This window comes from Cavia porcellus, unplaced genomic scaffold (genome assembly GCF_034190915.1).
Source record: "Cavia porcellus strain 051 isolate PalLab524CR breed Dunkin Hartley unplaced genomic scaffold, mCavPor4.1 scaffold_2, whole genome shotgun sequence".
NCBI lineage: Eukaryota > Metazoa > Chordata > Mammalia > Rodentia > Caviidae > Cavia > Cavia porcellus.
In genome coordinates this window covers 118,589,831-118,613,850 of record NW_026947485.1, presented here as the reverse complement: position 1 = coordinate 118,613,850, position 24,020 = coordinate 118,589,831, and the positions used below count along the sequence as shown (strand labels likewise).

Here is a 24,020-nt window from a genome sequence, read left to right as displayed (position 1 = left end):
ACACAGAATCTAAATTTTTAGGTTGCCCAGGCTGGCTTCTAACTTGTAGTTCTCCTGCCTCAGCTTCCCAGTGTGCCTTGTCACCACACCTGGCTGAGATTCCCTAATTTTTTCCCACCCACATAAAGCCGAATATTTTTCTCAAACCCATCCCATGAGGATTCTTGTTGCCAAGCCTGCATCACCACTCAGAGCGAACCTGGTTTCTACCTTTCACCTGTAACACCTGCCCTGCCTCTGCTGGCCTGAGCGTCTGCCAGGGCCCATGGGTGAGGGCTACTGGCCACAGCAGTACGGACCCTGTCCTCACTTGTTTACACTTTCCTTGCTTCCACATTTTCAGGAAATAGTCCTCGTTCTAGGTCCCTGAAAACTGCATCATTAATTCCTCATTTTCCAGTAGTGTCCACGAGGGACTTGTAAAGGATGGACTACCCAACATGTAGTCAAAAGGTCATCGCAGTGCGTGTATAAATAAATAGTCTTACAAATAACAGTTTTACTGTGTGCTGAAATATTCTTGTCTCTTGCCACTTTTAAATGTATGCATGATCCCTCCTTAGGAGTAAAAATCAGAGAAAGAGACCCGAGTTATTAAGGAGAGTTTTATTGTAAAGATAGGCAGGATCTGCAGTTTTACATTTTTCCGAGTCTACAGAAACTCTCAGAGTAGAGACTGCTTCGTGTCTGTCGTACCAGCAGGCAGACTAGTTACAAACGGGGACAGGGACTCTTCACTTCCTGCTGAACTGCGGGAGGGGCGGCGGCACCTTGATGTCTTGTCCTTTCTCCAGCTTCTTCTCGCAGTCCACGAGGTAGTTGACTCCGTCGATGACTATCTGGACCAGCTCCACCTTGGCAGCGAAAGAAAAAGATTAGCGTGAAGCGAAGACACCTTTGATCCACAGGAACACCAGTGGGAGAAGGAGACCAGCCATCTGCTGGCTGGGTGGCAGTCTGCTCCTCGGCATCAGCACCGGCACCGTTTCCTAGCAGGCTGTGGGAGGAGGGTCATCAGGAGACCTTGGCCAGAGATGGGAGACAGAGGGTCCAGGAGGCATGCCCTCAGGCTCTCCTCTGTTAAGAAGGGTCACTACTCTGTGTGTGAGGACTTGTTTATATGCAAAAGTCATTATCTCAGTCCTCCTCCTCAGCCTCTACAGGAAGATGCCCAAGGCTGTCTCAAAGCAGGATGACATGACACACAGTATTGTTCTTTTCCTCTGAGTGCCCACCTGCTGCAAACCCCCTGGACAGTGAGTACACTGGGGCTCAGACAAGACCCTTTACACATCAGATGTCTTTCCAGAAAAGAAATGTTTCAAGTCCAGTGTTTGGCGACTAAATCATGTTTTCACTATGCCACACAAATTTGTTACCCACAGGAAACTTTGTGAATGATAGTAAGATATATATTTGAAAATTCTTGTTTTAAACAAATATATTAGAATTTGGTTTCCAGATACTGGTGTTAGTTCATCCCAGGCATCATGTCATGCATGACGTAACTTGGGGGTGAGCAGTAAGGTGGGGAGGGGGACAGACTTCAGGACATGACAGGGTCCACTTCTCTCCCACCTCCTCTCACACCCACAGAGAGAGGTCCCACCCCTCCCCAGAGAGCAGTCACCACTGGGGCACCCCTCTTTTCACTCATCCAGCTGATCTCCCCCAACACGTGAGGTGTGGGGTGGGGCTCTCGTCTCCAGCTATTGTTTCTATTTCTTTTTTAGGCACTGGGGATCGAACTCATGACCTTGTGCTTGCCAGGCAGGTGCTTATGCCACTGAGCTAAATCCCCAGGCCATCACTCCAGCTATCATGACACAAATCTAGTATCTGTCAGGAAAGCATCAGACGGTGGACTATCTTGATGCTGTGGTAATTAGAAACCATGTGTTTTTGATGGGCAGAGTTTCTCAGGTTATTCTTTGCTGCATTGTGCTGTACTTTTGTGGTGCTGGGGATGATATTCAGGACCTTGAATAGCCAGGTTAGTGCCCTACTGCTGACCCACACCTCCAGCCCCAAAAGTGTTGTTGGAAAGAATATTTAATATTATAGGAAAATGCTCATGCATTCACAAGCTGAATGCAATGATTACATATCACATACAACAACCAGAAAGAAAGATGTGATTAAAATGTTGCATTAAAAATAAAGAAATGAAAATAAAAGACAACACTTCTGGCATCTTGCTAACTCCCACAACACCCACCCAGGAACTTAGCACTAAGGTATGAGTGACACCGTGATGGTGGCTGCCACTGTGAATGGGCAGCATCACTACACAGGGCCCCTGTGCTGTGTCCTAGGCTGCTGTCACTTCCTGGCATTGGCATCTGCTTAACATTCAGCTCCAGGACCCTTCATCGGGCACCTCCTGTCACCCACCCATCATCGTGGCCTGGGCGATTCCGGGGATCCTGCTCCCCCAAGCATAGTGTACATAAAACACACTTTATTTGCCATATTAACCCTAAAAATAAAACCCTAGAAATTATCGAGTATTTAAGAATGTCAGAGGGAAAACGATCATATGTGGTCTTGACCAGGAAAAATTCAGAATCGAGAGAAAATTCTCCTTGTCCCCCCACCCTGGTGACAGCACATGTGTCCTCTGATCCCACAGTGACAGAACACTGGCATCCTCGGCCACAGCAGAGTTCCTGGTGCTGAACAGCTCTCAGGCAGGTATGACCCCAGTCCCCTGAAGCCCCGGGTTACCCTGCATTTGCCTCTGTGCCCTTAATTCCCCCCTCTGGGAACAGAATGTTACAGAAGGGCAGCACACAGGGCTCCTGCTCCCTCTCTGTTTCCTCTCTCTGTCTCTCTGTCTCTCTCTGTCTCTCTGTCTCTCTGTCTCTCTGTCTGTCTCTGTCTCTCTGTCTCTGTCTCTCTCTGTCTCTCTCTCTCTCTCTTTTTCTGTGTGTGTGTGTGTGTGTGTGTGTGTGTGTCTCTCTCCCTCTCTCAGGCTGACTGCCTCAGCTCAGGCCAGGAAGGTCTAAGAAATGCTACCTCTGATCGGCCGATCCGATCGATGTTGGAAATGTCATACACATCCGCCACCGCCGCAGTGTCCACGCCGCCCGTGCCACGCTTCTGGAGTCTCAGGTTCTCCAAGATCTTAGAAAAGCGTGGGTCCTATGACAAAGGACAAGACTCAGTGTCGTGAGAAGCAAACGCAATTCACCAGCACTGGGCTATTCACTGAGAAATGACGCAGAATGAAAAGGGCAGGGCGCACTTATAAAGCATTTTCTCTCTATGCACCAGCGCACTAACTTTCAAGCCTCAGAACCACCTAATGGAGTAGGAACTGCTTTCACTCTTACCTTGGTCTGTTTTCTGTTGCTGTAACAAAACAATGGAGACTGGGTAATTTATAAAGAAGGGAAGCTTATTTAGTTCACAATTGGGAAGCCAAGAAAGAGCATGGCTGCAGTATCTGGCAAGAAAACTTGGTGGAGGGAATCCCATGACAAGGCCAAGCACACATGCGGCCTGGGTCCTCCTTCTCCTTCTCCACCCCTGACATCGCTGTGGGGCCAGGGCTGCATGCCCTTACCTATCCATGCTACCTCCCAGAGCTGCCACCTCCAGATGCCATCAGCATAGGACCTGGGGACTAAGTTTAATACATGCGCCTCTAGGCGCACAGCAAGCTGCACCGCACAGCTGCAAGGAGGCTCGGAGGAATTAACTTGCTCAAGGTCATACAGCTAGCATGTGGCCCAGCTGGAATGAAACTAGTCTTGACTCCAACCTTAGATCCTTAATTTCCACAGGTGTTTTGGGTAGGGATGCTGACCCGGTATGTTTGACATCATCCGTGTAACAGGTGCCACTGTTACGAATGAAACCACTTCAACTTCTTAGCACCGGAAAATGAAACTTCTCATACTATTTTTGGGGGGCAGATTTTATAAAATGGTTTCTAAAGTATCTGATTTACTTGGCATGCAGCAGCAGGACCTATTAGTGACCCACCGGAATCCTCTATGTCATCTTCCAGCTGTGGGGCTGAGGAAGCCCCTGCTCACCAGCTACATCTGTGCTCACACACAAGCAGAGGGGTGATACCAGGGTTCATACCTGGGTGTCCCCCAAGAGCTGCCGGAAGATTACTGGACTATGGGGGCTTAGAGCTGCCTTGCTGTTAGCAGGTGGGGCCTGGTGAAAGAAGTGGGGCCCTGGGGTGCATCCCCCTCCCTGCCTCCTCCCTCCTCTCTCTGCTTCCTGTCCACCCTGCCTCAAGTAGCTCTCAGTCCCCTCCAACCTCTGCCCCACACCCTGCCCTGGGGCCTGGGTCTGTGAGCTGAAATAAGCCTCTCCCTCTTTAAGGGTCTGGTAGTGTACCTTAGCGGGAAGAAAAGTGACTTGAACAGGATAGGGGCCACTTCCGGGCTGAGGTTTAAATCCTCACATGCACACAGCAGCCTGCACTCGGTCCCCTTCCCGCTCATTAGAACCTGGGGCCTAGCTGTGACCAAGCAAAGAGAGATGATGCCCTAGGACAGTGACCCTCTGAGCATGGTCCCCTGAGTCATAGCCTCAGTGTCACCCAGAAACTTCCAAGCAACAGTAAATTCTGCATGGGGAGCTGAAAGTCTGCCTCCCACCACGCCCCCAGGTCACTCCCAGCACATAGGAGTCTGAGAACATGGCAGACATGGTGGACGGAAATTCCAGTTAAGGGTCAGGCGCAGTCTCGTCTGCGCTGCCCCTGGCTGTCCCCAGCCTTGCAGGTTACCTTGCTAAGCTTTGGGATCCGCACGTGCACACCGGCCCGTAGCCCGGTGCCCAGGTTGGATGGGCAGGTCAGGATGTAGCCCAGGCGCTCATTCCACATGAACTCCCAGCCACGCTCCTGGATGAGCCGCTCCACCTGCAGGGGGACAGTGCTGGCTGCGCGGCAGGGTCCTGGGTTCCCTCCCCCACTGTGCAGCTGCCCAGCCCCCACGCATGGCAGGGAGGTACAAGCCTGGTACTTTAGAGCGATGCGCCTCTCCTCTTAGAATGTTAACACGGTCTGATTAAATCAGAGGAGCCATGTAAAACACCAAATGGGACCCAGCAGGCACGGAGCTCTGGATAAATGCCATCTGGTGTCCACTCTCACACCCCAAGACAGCAGGAGAGCACAGGGGTTCTCAGCAGTGACAGCTGCAGCTGGTGACCCTAGTACCGCTGGTGCAGACTACACTTTCTGAGGTGCTGGGCTGAAAGTGCCACTCCCAGCACCGTGTTGGGACCTTAGAAAGAATGAGCCCCGTCTCGGAAGTCACTACAGTGCCTTTTTAAATAAGGAAAAGTAGAGACATCTCTTTTTGTGTGCACTGAGGACTCTTGATGGCGTCTTACTTCTTTCAGGCCACGGCAGAAGCGCTCAAACACCCGCTTCATGTTGCCACCTTTTTCCATGGAGATGACCCTGGTGTGGTCTTCCTCATTGATCCAGATGAGAAACGTCTTGTCGAAATTATGCCTGACAGGGAGAGCAGTGCAGAGCTGAGAACCCACGGCATTAAAACTCCCATCCCGAGGGCTCCATCGCCACTGCTTCCCAGATGGCTCTGCTCTCCTAATGGAGCCTGCACAAGTCCCATGCAGTAAGGTCAGGACCCACAGTGCGGAACAGGATCACCCCAAGCCTTCAGATTTGTATGCAAGAGGAAGAAAAGACTCCTCACTCCCTGCACCCCGTGACCATCAGCGGCTGTAACAACAGCTGGCTTTGCTATCAGCAGGAGTATTCTGTCACCCCACCAATTCAACCAAAATCTTGGGGTGCATTGAAAAACAAAAAAGGCTGCCCCTTCAGCTCAAGGTGTTTGGGATACAAGAGAGTTCACGTAGTTGGCTTAGACTCTGCCTGTCTACAACACTGGGCAGCTGCTGCATACAAACACCCTGAGCTCCTCTGAGTGGATCAGGATCATTTACAGAGGAACAGGACTCAAAATGAGCTGAGGACTCTTGGCCTTGATAAAACCCATGCACGTGAATATTCATTCTTTTTAGTTTTTCTTAAATCACCCATGTTTACCTTTCCTTTTCTGGACTTTGTTTTGATGCCAGGAGGCAGGTTCTCTATGAGTTTCAATTACACGAAGCACATTTTTTCTCCCCCCCCACCTCCATGCACAACCCATGCAAACTGGCTCACACCCTGTGCACTTCTGAAACTGGGCGTATGTACACCCACTTGTGATTTCTAAGGCATCTGTCTTCTCCACCAAGCTCAAGCTGGACATGCTGTCAGCTGGGGCCACAGCAGCCTGGGTTAGGGGAGCAGCCGTCTGAGGAATCCTCTGCCCGCATGGCAAGTGGGAAGACGCCGGGTCCATACCAAATTCCCCTGGCATCCGGCCAGTCTCGGGCCATCCCAGCACAGGTGAGCAGAGGGGACACCGGCTTATCAAACAGGAAGTGGTCCTGCAGGCCAAAGGGACAGAGTCGAGAGGAGAGACGATTGAGCTCAGGGTGGCTGCAAACACCAGGCAGCCAAATTTTGATTACTGCACTGTGATTCTTAGCTAGTTACCCCAGGAATTTACAAATCAGCATGGACGCCAGGGTCCCAGACCCAGCAGTACTGCCCATTTGGTGGGCTCCAGACACCAGAAAGCTCTTTGGTGAGGCTGGTGGTGGCTGAAAGCCACTGGCTGTGTCCACACTGGTGTGTGCACCACGGCTGCTGCCTCACGCCACACACAGCAAGGCAAGGCAAGAGTGAGGGCTGCTGTCTGGAAGCCTGTCCCAGTCACTGTTCCCATCTCTAGTGTTACTGGTGCATTTATATCCTCGTTCCTTCGTTTAAAGATAGACTGTGGTCATGTAGAAATACAAATAGCAACTAGTAACTTCTCCCACAGCAAGTGCCAGGCTCTGTGCTGTGTTCCAGTTTCCTTTAATCCTCAAACCAACAGAGTGGAATTATTCCATCATATAGGAGGTGCAGAGCTGTGAGCAATCCAGCCACCATCACACTTCGAACAGCAGCAGACCAGATCCGCCGAGTCCTGCAGGGCTCCCGAGCCAGGCCCTGAGTCTGTGCCAGCAGCTGTGTGTAACTCTCACGCACAGCTCCTCCTCTGCCACCATGAGGGCCATGGATGTCACACACTGGAGTATGACTGCACCCAGCTCAGGAAAGCAAGGGACAGACAGGGGTCCTGCCAGGGTCTCTCTGAAATGGCCACTCAAGCCTTGAGTCTGGACCCTGCCCAGGAAGCATCCCAGCTGGAGGTGGAAACTAGACTGGGCATTGGTGGCCCAGAACCCAAGGCCCGCTGACCACAGCACTGGCCTGCAAGGCTTGGGAATGGGTGTATTCTGTGGAATTTGCATCTGCTGAAATGACAGGAGTTTTGTTTATTTGCTTGTGGTACTGGGGACTGAACCCAGGACCTTCCCATTGAACTACATTCCTAGTCCTTTTTTATGATTTAATTTCGAGGCAGGGTCTGGCTTAGTTGCCCAGGCTGGGCTCAAATTCCCAATCCTCCTGTCTCTGCCTCCCAGAGTGCTGGGATCAGATGCCAGCCACTGGCCAGATGGAGAAGGAGATTCACTTCTGCTCTCCCTTTGAGTCTAAGGAACAGTTTCTAACTGAAAACTTCTCTGCTTCTGCAGGGCCTGGGTGGGGGTGAGTTCTGCGCCCTGGTTCTAGGGTGGGGCCCAAGCGTGCACGCCCATCGCTGGCCCATGGCTCCGCCCCAGGCTGGGGTTCCTCCCACTCTGCCCGACTCACATCGATGAGCCGCTGCTGGTCCTGCTCCGTCATCTCCGACAGCTTGTAGTAGCGGCCGGCCAGGTCACCCTTGAGGCCCTCGAGAGCCGCGATGGCCACGTTCTCCACCTCCCGGCGCTCGGCGCGTGAGCAGGCGGGCGGCAGGCTGAGCCCGCGGATGCTGCGGCCCGTGCGCACCCTGGACGACAGCACGTAGCGCTCGTCGAACTGCCCATGGGTGATCTGCGGGAGGAGGGGGAGCTGGGGTAATTGAGGGGCCAGGCTGCTCTACGCCCCATTGCACTTTGTGGTGAAAAAGGGAAGCTTTAGGACAGATTTAGTTAGAGCCTCCCTCACCCCCCTGCAAAGATCTATTGCCCTTCTCCCTATTGTCTTTTATTTTGCTCTGTTTATCCTTCGCATTTCCTCTGTAAGAGAAGCCATGCAGTATTTAAGTTCATGCGTCTGATTTAGTTCACTCAGCATTACGGTCTCCAGGTGCGTCTGTTTTCCTACGATGGCTCACGCTTTTCCCTCTTCACAGCAGAGTAGTACTCCAGGGCTTTCTTAATTTTCTCTGCTCCCCCTTGTCCAGGGAAGAGTTGGTCTGGGAAAGCAGGGGCAGGGCCTACCTTGGAGGCGTCCAGGTCCGTGGGATGCTTCATCACCTTGGGGTCATAGCCGTTGTGCCTCAGTTTGATGACAGGGTCAAATAGTTCAGCAAACACCTGCGGGAGAGAAGATGCTAGAGCTTGCTGGTGGTTAGGATGTGCCCGAGTGGGCACCTCACTTGCCCCCTTATGCTAAGGGCTGGCGCTGACGCCCTCTTAAGTTCTGCAGCCTCCATGCAGAAGCCAGTGTGAGGTCATAATTGTGAGTACTGTGTACAGCACCCTCATCCCTTGGGGCAGCCTCGGGCCCTGTGGAGAAAGTGGGGTGCTGGACCAGGTCATCTCGATGGCTCCTGGGATCCCCAGGGCTGAGCGAGGAGTCTTGCGCTAGAGTAGCGAGGGGGCTTCTATCCTGGAGAGGAGACGTTTCGGGTCACAGGCTGGACAGCTTGGTGCTGGGAGGATGATCTGGCCCTAAGGCCAAAGCGCTGTTCAGGACACAAGGAAGCCCAGCTGCTACAGCACAAGGGGACCTAGCAGGCGTAGGTGTGCAGAACAAGGACCTCTGCTGCAGCTGTGTCCATCCAGGGCCTCCAGCCACCTTCAGGGAAGAGGAGAAACTTCTCCCTGGAAGGTCCCTGGCCCCCATCGTGTCCACTCTGGGTCCCCCTCTTCCCCGACTGCTGCCTTCCAGGGAGCCACTTCCTGCACACAAGAATGCAAGGAAGGCCCTGGTGGCCACTGGCCTTGCCCCGAGGATGAGGTCCGGAGGCAGGGTGTGGCACCCAGCTCCATTCTGTGCTTCTGGGAGACCATCAGGCAGCAGGAAAGAGAATTCCTGGCTGAGAATGTGTGGACCCAACTCCAGCCCACCGGCGCCTGCCATCTCCATAGTGATGCCCATCACAGAGAGGACCACTGCTCTCCACCAATGCCTCCCCAGTGAGCTGGACCCTGGGAAGGGGCACCCTGGGTGTCCCCAAAGCATTCTCAGTGGGGCTACAGAACTGGGATCCCTTCTGCAGGAGCCAGATGGCTGTCCCCTAGAGGAGAGAAGGGCCCCAGGACCAGGGCTGCAGCCCAGGGCTCACCTCGTAGGACTCCTCGTCCCCAGCCACCATACCCACTGTCTTGATGAAGGGGTGGCCTGGATTGTCCACACCGGTCTGGATGCACTGGTCCAGGGTGTAGCCATTGGGCGTTACCTTGTTGCGGAGCTTGGCATAGATGGCTGGTGTGAGGCACTCGGCCATGCAGTTGTTGTGCTTGCGGAGGTCGGGGTAGTCAGCACTGGGGATGGACAGTGAGGCCATCAGGGGCAGCTGGGCAGGGACTGGCAAGGGCCTGGGTCAGACCTGACTGGCTGGAGCTGCCAGAGGTCGTGTTAAGCGTGAGAGGCTTCAAAGACAAAGGGTCCCGCAGAAGAGCTTCAGTGATGGTTCAGTAAACAGGGGAAGAGGGAGGTCCAGGCGTGACCAGAACACACAGTGAACATTTACACTTTAAAGAAGTGTAGTTTGGCGGGAGACACGCTGCCATGAATCCCCTTCAAAACCCTCCCCCGGCGTGACACAAACATCACATCGTCCTTGCTGCTTTCTGCAGCAGCTCTGTAGTCCTCTTTCCTGAGTCTTTGTGAGCTGTGCTAAAAAATACGGGGAGTCCTGCTACCCAGAACCACCCAAGGAGAAGGCAGGCTTGTAAAAACAGGACGCCAGGTCCTCATCCACCCCATTCACCAGATCTGGCACTTGTGACTTCTGCTTTTCTCCCAATGTCAAAGTGACCATGAAAGGAAAACGTTTTGAGTGAGCTCGGTACATCAAGGCTGTCGCGGCAGCGTAACTAAAGACACTGGGAAGAGAACTCCAGAGCTGCAGGAAACAGCAAGGAGATGGGATGAGTGTGTTCTCAGAAGGGGAGTATGCTTTTTTTTTTTTTTTGAATGGGAGGAGTGTTGAGGGAGCCTCATGGCAATCTGTTTTTGACTGTGATAATCTTTCTGTTTAAACATATACTGTACTCTGTGAGTAGCTGGTATTTCTGGGGATACACTGGTGTTTCCCATACTCGGTTACACCTCAAAGCCAGGGACTCACCTTGCGGGGAATAGCTTGTGCTGGCCCCTGGCCTCAGCGCACAGCTTCTGCCGGTTCAGCAGGTAGCCAGTGGTCAGAGTGCTGGCGCCCAGAGTGGCAAACAGCAGAGAGGCATTGCGGCCAGTGAGCAGCTTGGAGAAAGTGCTGGCCATGCTTCTGCTCGGGGGAGGCTAAAGGAAGGAAGGGAGGAAGGAAGGGTCAGCCAGGTCTCAGGAGGCCCCAGGAGGAAGAAGAGCAGCAGACCACGGCTCTCCCTGAGTATGCTTTGTTTTCCTCTCTATTCCTATTTTTTCTTCACTCAGCTTGGGAAGCTACAGCTGAGCCTTTGTCACTGTCTGACATTTTCTCCAGCAATGTGACAAAGACAAATAAGCAAAAAAGAGGTCATATCTTGAGTTGACCGTTTTAAGTGAAATGTATCAGATGCACAAGCTTAAATAGCGTGTGGTGTCTGTTACCGGACAAAGCCAAGTACATAGACAGGAAAGAGCAAAATAAAAGGCAGATGACAGGAAGCAGGGAGATGAGAGGGGGACCGACACCTGGGTGCAAATAAGACGCGTTATGTCCATGCACCAACTCCCCATGGGGAGTGTGCTCATTACCCTCTGCACACTGCGGCTCGAGAAAGTAAATTTAAAAAAGGAAACATCGCTGCCTTCCTTGAGGCATCCTGATGGATTTAGAGGCAATCGGGAAACAGGAAAGCAAATCAATGAAGTACTTGTCTGTTAGGGACAGGAGGAGGGCAGCTGTCCTTCACAGATGGGATAAGGATGCGGATTGCTTTTAAACAGGTGGCCGGCCCAGGGCACAGGAGGCCAAAAGCTGGATGGAGCTGCCCTGAAGCACCACAGGCCCTGTGGAAGGCAGCATGGGGCCTCAGACTGCAGGGCTGGGACCACCATTGGGAGCCCTTTTGCCCTCAGGTGAGGAAGAGCACAGAGATGCTGGCACCTGTGTCCTATTCCAGTCATGGGCCACAGGGCCATCTGCAGCTAACATGGCCTTCACAGCCCTCAAGGTAACCTCTGCCAGCATCCCCACCTCACTGTCACACTGGAGGTGGTCACTACAGCCACATGGGTCTATGGAAGAATCACCCCCCGGGTGACCCAGTTAAGTCAGTTAGGAGGATGAGACCCTGCAGGGTTTAAGTTGCTCCTGTGTAACTGTTTTCCCCTCGGCTTTATTTCTCAGTCTTCGGGACTTTGGGGTCTATTAGAGGTCATTCGGGGCTGCCTCCAAGCCCGCTGGCTGCAGCTGGTCTGGTTATCAGGAGCCCCCAGTTCACAAGCGTCCTTGTGAGGAGGGAGCAGCAGTGGAGACTGGACAAGGCCAGGTTTAGTGGGCTTTAGAGCCGTCACCCTGGGTAACCTCGCGCTCTCTCTTCACACAGCTAAAGGGAAATCACAGGAACCGTGTGGATTCTGGCCAGGGGGGCGCTAATTTAAATCAAGGGCCTTTTTTACCCATCACTCAACAATGCAGGGAATTAACCCCAGGCCAGACACTGAGGCGGCCCTCCAGGGACTTTTAGGGTTCCATGCAGTCTGGTGGGTAAGGTAGGTCACTGTGAACATCATTATATCCAAAGACAGCTGAGGGTTTAGCTCAGGGCCCTAAGTACCTGCCTGACAAGTATGAGCTTGTGAGTTGGAGTCCCGGTACCAAAAAAACCCCAACCAAACAAACAAAGACAGGAGTGCAGAAACAAAAGGGGTGATTGAAATACATGGTACAGTCAATTTTTAAAATACTAAAATTAATCCTTCTCAGAATCCTTTCCCCTCCTTGCCATGGTTCATGTTAATCCCTCTGAAGCAGCTCTGGAAGCCTGTTTCCTGAATGTTTCACATGACATGATCAAAAATTTGGTGACTGCCCCCACTGCCAAGTGCCATCCAGAAACAACAAAAGGCTTGTAAAGTCGTCACACTGTGCCATCATCCCCACTTTTCACCATATGTGAGACCACGTGGCGTCTGGCTTCTCCCAGAATCAAAATGACAGTGAAAGGGCCATGCTTTTCATCTGTTCAGGACATCAAGGCAGCAGGACAGTGCAACTGAGGACACTCAGGAAAGAACTCCAGGGCTGCTGTGGCAAATGGCAAGGGCGAAGGGACGGAACGGGTGTGCTGAGGGCGAGGGAGGAATCTGAGAGACCGCGTGGCTGCTGCTGTGACGGAAAAGGGAAATGTGAGCACCCAGCGTGTCTTTGGGTCACACTTCATAGTCGGACTGATGGACCAGGAAGCACTTTCTGGAGAAGGTGAAAGATCACTGGGGAGTCACCTTGTGGGGCACAAGGGGGTGCTTCTAGACAGACACCAGAGAGGCAGAGGGGCGGGGTGGGGGCAGGACAGAGGCAGCCCAACCTGCAATGATTGCTCCTACGACCTGGAAGGAGCAGGGAGATGGGGACAGACACGGCAGGTGGCAGAAAGTGGCTGCAGGAGTCCTCTGTAGTCTTCCGACCAGCAGCCCTCCCAGGGAGCCCAGAAACAGAGGTCAGGGAACAGCAACTGCGCCTCCACAGGGTCATTTTGCCTTGTCTTGCGAGTCAGTTTTATTTTTCTCGCAGTCTTCCCCATTACAGGGAACAAGCAGTGTAGTCTGCTCTGCACTGGAACTCAGTGAGGTGACTCAGGAAACGCTGGTCAGTCTCCTTACCAGGACAGTGCCCAGCACACAGAGGTCATGTGAGGATGACCTGTGCCTCTGCAAGGACTCTGCAGACAGAGGCAGAAGGAGGGGCGAGGCTTTCTGGTGCCTCATGTCACTAAATTGGCAAGAAGGGAGGTGCGACCAGTCCTGGGGTCCTACAAAGACCCCAGTCGGGGTGCTCCCCATGTCATAGCATCAGGATTGGCACCAAATCCTATCAAGAGAGGCTCTACTGGGAGGAGGGCAGTTCATGAATCCCCAGATTCCACCAGCGTCTTTCCTGGTGACCTCAAGCAGACGCAGGAGCAGTGCAGTGAGCAGAAGCCAGGACCAGAGGCCCTGTCCCGGCTGCTGACCTGCTGTCTCGAGAAAGCTCTTCTGAGTCTGCATGGCCCTCTCTAGTCCTTAATTTTCTCCAACATAAAATGAACACACTAATAACACACGGTAATGACCGTGATGTTGCATTTGTGATGACTCTGGAGCTAACTAACTCCTGGGCAGCCTGCAGAATGGCCCTGGCTGTCCTCAAAGGCTGCTACCCTATTAGCATCTGATACTGTTCCCACCGGTGACTTCCAGGAGGCCCCACTGCAAGCACGGTAGGGAGTACTCAGCCGACTGTGCCCAGGAGGCAGCCGCCCCTCTAACACACAGAGCTGCAGACTGGACACAGAGGGAGCACTGGGTGTGGTGACAGGCCTTCTGTGGCCAACAGGCCTTCTGTGGCTCTCTTCAGGGACACTGTTTCCATCCTTGCATCGGCCACCTCCCAAATGAGACCACCTCCTTGTCCTGTCCTGCACCTCCTGGGCCAAAGGGGGGCCCTCCTTTGAAGCTGCCAATTCTCTGAGGACACAGAGGTCCCCTCTGGGCCCCTGTCCTTGTCTGCCCTCCTGCAGCTCACTCCTATGCTGTCCCTTCCTAGGTGCTGCATCTCCACACAGCCTTGTCCTGTCCATCCCCAGGGCCTTGGAAGCCCGCCGCCTGCCCCAAGGCACTGGGGTGCTCCAAGCTGGGGACTCTGCTGCCACCAGAGGACAGGGACCCAAGGCCCAGCCCGGAGGCCTGACAGGGTTTCCATCTGGTGTTGGAGGGATCTCTGGTCTTCCAGGACTGTGGGGACGCCCTGGCCTGCCCTGGGGAACTGCAGCCACTGCTCTACAAAGGGCCACAGGGAACCGCTACCAAGATAAGAAATGTCCGAGGCCTCTGGACCTGTACCACATTTGAGAAATTTATCCTGCAGAAATAAAATGCCATTATGTAAGGAAAGAAGCAGCAGGCTGCCTTGGGAACACTGTTATGTCCAGGGTGGCAAAAATTTCAGAAGTAGCCTGCCTGCCAGAGGGAGAAGGACAGTGCTGAGTGTGGCCACTCTGACCTCGGGATGCCTGGCTGCTGTGAGGCTAAGAACCCCTCCACGTACAAGGTGTAGGTCTATGACGCATCCTTAGATGAAAAGAGAAAAATGCCTTGCATAGGGGTGGGGATAGTGGCTCCCACTGTGTGGCAGTGTTATACATGTGTGTGTGTAAGGAACAAAGAAAATGACTGAGGTTTGTTCACCAGGCTGACAGAAGGCTTAGTCCCAGGTATTGAACCTGGAGAAGGTAGATTCTTAAATTTCTCTTAATAGAACTCTGTAAGACATTGCTCACAGTAATGCTTATGATTTTAAAAGGATAATGCTTTTTAAAAATCAGCTGGTGAGTGTTAGGAATTCAGATTCCTAGGCAGTCAGGGTCCACGTCAACCTGATTGACTGGGAGCCCTGTGGAGATCCATGCAGCTCACTTCTGGGTGTGTCTGGGGCGTCACAGGGCCCTGGCCTGGGGATCTGTGTCTGCTCCCCAGCCTCTTCCTTTGTGGCCTTGTTTGCCACCCTGCTTCACCTAAGTAGCTTCGGTCCTCCAAGCCCTTCCACTGCCATGATCCTGCCTTGGAGCAGCTGACCATGAACTGAAGCCCCTTAGCACACGAACCACAGTAGGCCTCTCCCCCGTTCAGTTGTGGGTGCTGGGTGTTGTGTCCCAGCTGACCCATACCCAGGCTCTGTCTCCTGAAGGAGTCTCTGCATGTGTGCCATGAAACCATCCCAAGCACAGGCAACCAGCCCCATCACTGGGGGAGGCTGCTCTTGTGACTCAGGAACCAGGAGTGCCACAGGTCTCTGCAGCAGACTGAGGCAGAGGATTGTCACCTCAGAGCATGTGACTCCTCCAGAGCCCAGAAATATTATAAGCCTGAGTCCTCCCAGTTGCCAGCTTCTGCTGACATGGACAGGAGCCAGGGACATCACTACCTACTGAACTCTGACACCAGGTGCCCGGTGTGGCTGTGTCATGCCAGGGACTGTTTCCTCCTTTGGGAAAGAGTATGGTGGGAGGTGAGGGAAGGGTCTCCAATGCTCTGTGCCTCAGTCTCCCCAGCCTCTAGGCTGGGGCTCCTCTAGAGCTCTGTCTGGAAAGTGCTTTGTATAGAACTTGCACCAGAAATGGGCAGAGTTCCAGGGCTCCGGGCTGGGAATATGTGCCTGGGATTAAGAGCATGGGCTGACAGCTGACAGTGACAGGGTCTCTTCCGCTCCCCCTTGCCCTTGCTGCCGAAGGACAGCTGACCACATGACACACCTCGGGCAGGGTTCCTGGAGCCCCAGTTCCCTGGTCTGCAGCTCTTCCTGCTTGAGTGACCCTGCACTGCAGATGGCATGGGCCTGGGCCCCTGGTCACAGTGACCCTCCAAGACGAAGATCTGTGTGGCCCTGTGCTAGCCGAGGACTATTTCTGGTCCTGCTGTCCACGTGTCCAAGCTCTGAGTGCCACAAGGCTAGAGAGCAGGTGGAAAGCTGGGGACAGCCACATGTCAGCCTCTGAATTGGAGGACGTCCTCGGAATTGGCCCAGCTCCACAGGATGCCAGTGAGTTTCCAAGACCCCAGCATGCTGGGCAGCCCAGAGGACGGTGCCCTCCCAGCTATAAGGGTGTTGGGCATACAGTGAGCCCCACAGATAGCCTTGGGCTCTCTGCCCTGCTCAGCAAGAGGACAACCCAGGATGTCCAGGTCCCCTTCTGCAGGACAGAACCTCATGAACAAGTATGCAAAGCTGGGCATGGTGGTGCATGCCTGTGGTCTGATAGGCTGAGGCAGGAGGGTTGTGAGTTTGAGACTAGCCTGGATAATTTAGTCACTCAGTGAGATACTGTGGCCAAATAAGAAGTAAAAAGAAGAAAAGGAAAAGGCAGGGGCTGGGGATGTTGCTCGGTGCAGAGGCCCTGGGTCCTAGACCTTCACCTCAAACAACAACAAAATAAAACCAGGTTTTGCCAGAGGTGAAACACATTAAGCCCAATTCTAAAGCTTTTTAAAAAATCTACCGGGGAATAGGCAAGTCTTATTTAATTCATTTTCAATGTCTACCCAATTTCCAAGATGAATCTTCAAGAATAATATTGGCCAGTGCAAATTGGGTCCCCATTAATGAGGTCCTTGGGGCCTCAAACATTTGAATTTTTCTAGTTCATTTACCCCAAGTCTGACACTGTATTAGCAGCACTGCTCGCAGGGATGGCCCTGCTACCCCCAAATTTGCCCTGCTTGTGCCAGAAGCCAAGGTGACACCACAGCTTCTGGGGAGTTAGGACACCACCCCACCCCAGCCATGCCTGTCCCCTGCCTGCCCAACCCTGCTCCTCCACTTTCCCAGACCCTTTCTCGGGTCCTAGCAGTGTCCCCTCGCTGGAGCAGAAGCAGAGGTTCCAAGTCCCACTGACCTTGAAGCTGCAGGAGTCACCAAGTCCAGTCGGTCACTCACACAACCAAGAAGTGCCAGTGGAATGGCCCGGGGCTGAAGGAGGCTCGGTGCTGGGCGGGGCCCAGGCACACCGGGCCAATCCTGGGCCACCTGGGGGCAGCCTGGTTCCCCTGGGTGCCCTTGAGGCACTGGGCCTGGGTCCTGGGTCTTTCAACACTCGCCCCTTCTCTGAATTGTCTCCTTTCCCTTGAAGAGGCAGGCGGGCCTTTGCTGGCCCTAGACCTAGCTGGGCTGCCCAGGCCAGGATCAAGGCAGGGTCCCTGGGAGAAGCCATACTTCAGGGCCCTTGTTTCTCCCTTCTCCCAGGAGCACCAGCTTTGGGGCTCTGGCTCCAGAGAGTGAACCCCTTAAGCCATGACCAGAGAGGCGGAAGCTGTCCAGCTAGGGCTGCAGGGATGTCCTTCCTGCTCACTGTCCGGGGCCTGGACTCAGGGATGATGACAGTCTCATTCTAGTCTAGGCCTAGGTGCCCGGGATGAGTCGTCTTCTCTCCACTTGAGCTGAGCCCACCATCCAGAAGGCCTGCAGGCTGCCTCTGTGCTCAAAAATAGCCCTCCCAGCCCATCCCCTGCCAACTGGAAAGGTTGGCTGTAAATAGCAGTGACCGGCCAGGCCTCTGGGCAGCAGCCCGGCCATCTGGAGACTGCCTAGGGGGCTGGCCCCGGTCACCGCCTGCCTCTGTGGCCACACGAATATTACCAGCTTATTCCTGTCTCTGAGCCCAGCCAGGCTAGAGGACGTGGTGGAGCAGGGATTTCCAGAGTAAAAAGAAAGATAGGTAAAAAGGAGAGAAGGAAAATTAGAATTTTAAAATTGTGCTTTTAAGAAAAACTACAGCCTTTGGGACTGTAAAGCCCAGTTTAGCTATTTTCCCCTCTTCTTTCAGTATCCAGTAAGCCCTGGAGACCTCGTGTCACCTACAGACTGGCCTTCTTGCCCAGGGAGAGGCCATCTCCTCCCATCTATATTTTGTGCTTCTGCAAGGATGTGAGTGGACAGTGGAAATTGGGCTGAATGGCCTGCATTTACTCTGGCAGGTGAGCAGGCCATGGGAACTGCACACATCCCACGCATTCACTGTGGTGAATGGATAAACTGCACCCAGCTGTGGGGGATTCTGGGAATGATTGACATGCAGCAACAAAGACCCACCCTGGATGTGGGTGGCACCACCCAATAGTCGCATTGCCTGGGCAGGGTAAACAAGTCAGCCGGGAGGAAGTCTGTTCTGTGCTTCTTCTCAAAGGCGACATCTTGCCCAGGTGTTTGGCTGTGCGTTTCCAGCTCCCTTGGCCACCAGTGCAGGACCTTCGGGTTTCCAGTGAGGACTCGCACAGATTCTGCCGTGAGCGTCAGGCCTCCAACCTGAAGGGTACCGACGGCTCGCCCATCTTGTCATCTGAGCTGTACCCAGCTCTAAGCTAGAGGACCCTCTTGATTTTGAGGATTAACACTCTGCATTTCTGCAAGCTTTTAAAATTTTGGCCTAATCCCTTTATGTCTCGTACGGATGCATCCTGAAAATCCCTCTCCCCAACAGGTGTCCATGAGCTTGGAACTTAATTCTATGCGAAGTGTGGGTTTAGGAGGCTTCTAGGCTCCTGCCTGCTGATGAAACCTGGAGAGGGAAGCTGATGGGAAGGAGGTCCCCTTCCTGAGGCCACACTTATGCCCTGCAGTGTGCCCTGACTCCTGCCACCCTGACGTTGGGACCACTTCCCCCACCTGACACATGTGAAGGCAGCCTCCTCCGTGTCCACCCGCTGAACTGCTGTGTGGTCCCAGATACAGGAACCGTATTTTAGAGCTGAAGAGCAGCTGCAGAGATTAAGGTGCCATCGGGGAACAAGACTACAGGATATTTGTCTGAGTCCATGCAGTTTTTTGGTATTTTCCTACCTGCCACCTTTCCTGTTATCCCTGTGAATTTCAGAAGGAAAAGAACACCAGAAGGAGACCACTGCTAAGAAGCAGACAGTGCAGAGGAACTCGAGAAGTGCTCAATGAAGCAGCCATGCGATTTCCAAGCATCCAAGAAAGGCAAAGTTTATTTTGCATACAGGCATCACCTCCACCTCCACCTGCAAGTAGCCAGCACAGCACAAACCCCTCGGTTGGAATTGCAGATGTAGTAGATTTTCTTCAAGCAACTGGACATAAACAATATGTGACACACACACACACACACACACACATACACACACACACACACCACGCAAATACAGAATCATGTTCAACTGCTCTGCCGAAGAGAGCTGGGGATGAGGAGGTTGCCTCCCACAGGGACAGCACGTTACAGTTTACAGTCCACAGCACAGCCAGCACTCTCAACCCCTTTTTGCAAATGACAAAGCTGAGGCTCAGAGTGGTATAGACACTTGCCTAAGGTTGCTCAGCTCATGGGTGTGAATCCAGGCTAGAACTCAAGTGTCCAGGTGCTTAGTCCATTACTTTTTTTGTAGCAGCTTTCTAGAGAAATGCTAAATAAATGTGGAAAACAGAGCTTTGACATGGTCATATCTAACTCTTGTTTCCTCGAACAGATAAGTCCAAGAGTGGTTGACCCTCAGACCTTTCATTACCGTAACCCTGAGAGGCAGCTGAGATGAGTGCTTCTCTGATTGCTCCTGTTTATACCTCAAGCAACCTGATTGGCTTCCACTTTCACCTGCTGTGCATTCATTTTATATCACCAAGACTCAGTGGTGTTAATAATCCAGCTGCCATTACTGAACCTTCCAGACTTATTTGTAACATGAATCTCATTCATTGATTTTCACCCTGTGTACCAGCCTGACATAGTGTTACCTTTTAACCATTTTTTTCATATTGGATAAAAGAAACTTTACACTTAAAAAGACTTTCAGGGAGAGTAAGATCAAACTTTGAAAGGAAACATTAAATAAGATGGTTTGTCTTTAATTCAAGTTAACTTCATCGAAGATAACCTCTCTTATGACAGTTTTCTTCCCAAGAACTTCAAGGCTGCCCCATTGTTCCAAATGGGCACAGGCTGGGTTTTGCTCTTCCAACTTATCCAGCATCCATGACCTTCACTTGTTTATGAGAAATACTTTAAGGTGCACTGAAGTTTAGCAGACAGCTGCTGGGACTTGGTGTGGGGGTCCCTTCTCAATGCTGAGGCAGAAGGACATTCCTGCTTTAATGTCTTCGAGGAAAAGTACACGCTGAATCTGTCAAATAACACGTTGGCTTAGGCAAAACATTTATCCCTGTAGCAAAAATGGATGTCTTCATTAAGAACCAAAGGCATCCCTTGAAATCCTCCAGATGATTCCACTGACAGTACAAAGTGGGACAATTCATGAGAGAGCATGAAATGGGGTTTTACTTCTGAACCCAGGCTCACCCCCTGGTTAAGAGGCCGACCAGAACAGAATCTGAGTAGCTGGAGCTGTGGGCATGCCTGCGTGTCTCAACAGATGCACACAGCTGGAAGGAGAAGCAGATAGGGATTCTGACGTCGAAGAGATGCACACATTGCTCTGAGGGGTTCTGACTCGAGGAAACTGAGTTTATTTGCTTGCTGCCTCTTGGCTGGCCCACAATGGCGCAGGCTGTCAAGGGACACCCTGGAAAGTGCAGTTCTCTGTACTTTAGCTGTGGGACACAGAAGCAGCCACCTGGAACCCACTAAATGCTCTAAATCAGCACAACTGGCAGTACCCAGGGATGACCACTGGGGGGCACGTCCTGCATGTGACAGGAATATGCTCCAAGGCTTGCTCCCTAGTGGGAAGACTTGTGCTCCAGAAGGGGAGGAGCCCTGGAAATTCCTGCATCTCTTATTTTTTCTTAAGAAGCTGGCTGCAATGCCTCTGGAACATTTGGGTCAAGGAATAGGAGTCCAAACCTCCAAGAAAATGGACAGTCACATTCTTCCCTCTGTAGGGCCACAGGATGCCAAGGCAGAGAGAACAGCGTTACCTGAACTAGGAAGTGCCTGGTCCTCCCCTGGATGGGACTTGGTTCTGGCCCACCTTCCAAGGGTGTATTTTGGAGCCAGGAAAGCTCACCAGTACTTTCTTCCTCTTCTGCGAGACCAGAGGTGTGGTGTGGGCGACACATTATTTCAAGCCCTCAGCTTCTGAGCACTAAGGAATAAATCAGGAGGATGCACTGTTAGAACCCAACAGCCCATGCTGCACTCCATGCATTGATACATCAGCCTCTTACTTTAAAACTAAAGAGAATAAACAAGCAACATTCTTTGAAAAAGAAAAAGCATCCATAGGAAAGCTCCTTGGGCTCAGTGTTATGCTGTTAGGAGTTATGGAAACGATGTTTGGGTGGTCTTCCCGCGTGATGAATAGTTTCATTTACTTAGTTGCTACTTTACTATAAGTTTAAAGTAGAGACGGTCCTGGCCATGCAGAAAGCTGCCTTCTCTGCTTCTAAAATGGTACATTATCTGGCCAGCTTTGCCAGTGGGTCCTAAGAGCCAGTCAGCAGGAGGATTTATTAGCCAGCTGTTAACTACATAATTGAAGTGCAAGGAAAGAGCCAGAACAGCCAGACAGATGGATTCTTCACTGTCAGCATCATAAGCTTCATGCCTCTGAGAGACAGGCTCAGTGGGCTGGGAACAACCATGTGGTGCTGTTTTCCCTTCCGTGTGGCAGCAGCAGTTGCCCTGAGAAGAGAAGGGGGAGGTAAACCGGGAGCTAACCCTATTTCCTCCATGGCTGCCACCTTGGCAGCTGCCTCTCCAGGCCCTGCTTTGTGCTGGCCCAGCCCCCGGGCGAGTGGATCCATTTCCCCTGCACTGATGCTGGATGATCTCAAAACATTTTCAAGTGGGGCCGGTGAGTGGGGGAGATCTCTGCTAGCAGCCCATGATAGTGTAGGTTTTCAAAAGAAAATCCCCCAAGATGGTTTTTAAAACACAAGCAATGTTTGTAGCAAGCCAATGTGCAATCAGAAAAGAGTCCTGCAGTATTTTGTGGGGAAGAAATCTCAAGCCAGGCAGGGTGCAGAGGTGGGTGTTAGCTGTATAAACTCACGGAGCAGGACACCCCTTCTTGCCATAGCACTTTGTGGCCTCCATCTTCTTTAGTTTTGTGGGTGAGGTGGTGCACAGCCTCCTGAAAGCCCTGCAGCTATCTCTCTGAGGCAGCAGCCTCATGAAACTCAGAAAGAGGTCCCTTCCCACACCCCAAGAAACCCAATGGCTGGAATTCCCCACCCCCCCCCCCACACACACTGCTTCTAAGGAAATGCACCAACAAGTACACTTGGGTTTCACCATTTCTTTCTTGTCCTGGTGTCGGGTCACACCACTCCTCCGATGTGACAGTTCACCACATGCCACACACAGACCCTGGCGTGCTGGCCCCAGGGAGGATGCTTTTGACCAGGGGTAATGGAAGCAGTTCAATTCTAGGCCATCGTGGATGCATCCCAGCCATCGCATCTGTTCTGGTGGTCCTTGCCCCCGAGTCCTCACAGAACATGGGACAGAGGGGAACCTACCCTCTTATGTACAGCTTCCCCCTCTTACTGTCCCATAAATAAAATGCTCTGGACCCATGCCAGCCTTCACCCTGTCCCACCCCAGGCTAAAGTGCCGTCTCTGACCCACAGCTGGGTTTCACTCTGGCTGCAGACAGAAGTCACTCCGGTTCCATCTTCTTTGGCGGACAGAGGAGCCTGCTTTCACCTCCCTCTGTCCCCTGCGCAGTGTGATGCATGCCATGCACGACTCTGTCTGTCCCACCATCTGTGGTGGCGAACCAAGATCTCAGGGAAAGGCCAGGTCTTCAAGCAGGGAGTCGGGGTTCAATCTTTAGTGAGAGCTCATAGAGCGTATCTTCATCAATGATGAGGGCTTTATCAAGCAAATACTGCGTGACCTGAAAGAAATTCCAGCGACAGACATTCTGTGAATGGAATCTGATACAATCTGACATGTTCTTCTTAAATATTTTAAATGTTTATGTAACTAAAGAAAACATCACTACTGTGGTAATAAGCTTAATTACCAAGCTGTTTGGCTTGGGAGCTACCTGGCAGATTGCTGGCACCCACTTCTTGGTGTGTCTGGGGGTCTTGGGAGTTGTGGCCCTGGGGTCTGTGTGGTCCCTCATCCCTTACTCTCTGGCACTAATCTCTTACTCTGCTTCTCTCTGCTGTGAACTGAGCAGCTTTGCTCCCCACACCCTTCCACCATGATCCTGCTTTGGACCCAGTTACCGTGGACTGAATCCCCTGAAACCGTGAGCCAATCAAACCATTTCCTCCTTTAAATTGTGGGGGTCGGTATTGTTTTCCAGCAACATGAAAGGTGAGTAATACAGCTATGTTCTCATTGAAAAACAACAACAAATATCTCTAGTCACTGAACCCCAGCTTCAGGTGAGACCTATCACAGGTTTTATCCCGATAGCTCCCAAGCCTCATGCACTCACAGGTGGGGCTTTGGGTAGTGACTAGTTCACGGGGGTGTGAGACCGGGTCATGGATGTAACACTGGATTGGCCCTCCGATGGGTTTACAGCCTGGGATGATATAGGGAGGTGAAGCTGGCAGGAAGAGGCGGGTCGCTGAGGGCCTGGCCTGGAATTCCCACTGCCTTGAACACTTGCTGCTTCCTGCAAGGCTTCCTGCCTGCCATGACATAAAGCCTTTCTCCTCTGTTATGCTGCTTTGGGGCCAGCTGTCTGTGGACTGGAAACTCTACAAACCATGAGCCAGAATAAACCTCTCCTCTTTTCAGTTTAAGGGTGTCAGGTATTGTGTCTCAGCAACAAGACAGTAACTAAGATAGGACCCGTGAGCAGCATGGCTATGCTCATGAGCTGTGTGTTCCTCTGATACAGCGGTGTCCTTAAGGATATTGTACATCTTACGTTTGCACTTATAATCATAAGCAGCATCTCACTGTGCACTGTATCCCTCATCCTCCCCTCTGCTAAGTTCTGGGGAGCTCTGGGTCAGCCCACGGGGTGCTGGCTGCCATAAGGTTTTGACAGTTACTGGTATTTATCTTGGGGGATCGCACTTGGAAAGATGGTGAGCTGACATCAAGATGTCCCCATTCTCAATGACAGAGAAGTCCTTGAGATGCGTTTC

General features: G+C 52.4%; 2 protein-coding genes and 1 long non-coding RNA gene across 6 annotated transcripts in view; 1 reads left to right on the top strand and 2 right to left on the bottom strand.

Annotated features, from left to right (window-relative positions):
* Positions 1-591: 591 nt before the first annotated feature.
* Positions 592-17,091, bottom strand: Ckmt2 (creatine kinase, mitochondrial 2). The gene is made up of 10 exons (XM_003479513.3): positions 16,888-17,091; positions 10,446-10,615; positions 9,438-9,636; positions 8,368-8,463; positions 7,757-7,978; positions 6,353-6,438; positions 5,365-5,488; positions 4,754-4,888; positions 3,019-3,144; positions 592-854 (listed from the first exon to the last, which is right to left on the bottom strand). Exons 2-10 carry the CDS (start codon positions 10,595-10,597, stop codon positions 735-737), a joined length of 1,260 nt encoding a protein of 419 aa, XP_003479561.1. The 5' UTR covers positions 10,598-10,615; positions 16,888-17,091; the 3' UTR covers positions 592-734.
* Positions 15,734-19,310, top strand: LOC106025697 (uncharacterized). Its single transcript, XR_001199238.2, has 2 exons — positions 15,734-16,034; positions 17,815-19,310. It is a non-coding gene; the product is annotated as an uncharacterized LOC106025697 (long non-coding RNA).
* Rasgrf2 (Ras protein specific guanine nucleotide releasing factor 2) overlaps positions 18,949-24,020 on the bottom strand; it is a 171,145-nt gene continuing 166,073 nt past the window's right edge. For all 4 annotated transcript variants that reach the window (XM_063245278.1, XM_063245279.1, XM_003479514.5 and 1 more), the window contains exon 27: positions 18,949-22,801. In XM_063245278.1, the coding sequence (XP_063101348.1) occupies positions 22,709-22,801 (93 nt within the window). In that variant the 3' untranslated portion in view covers positions 18,949-22,708. The remainder of the gene's footprint in view (positions 22,802-24,020) is intronic.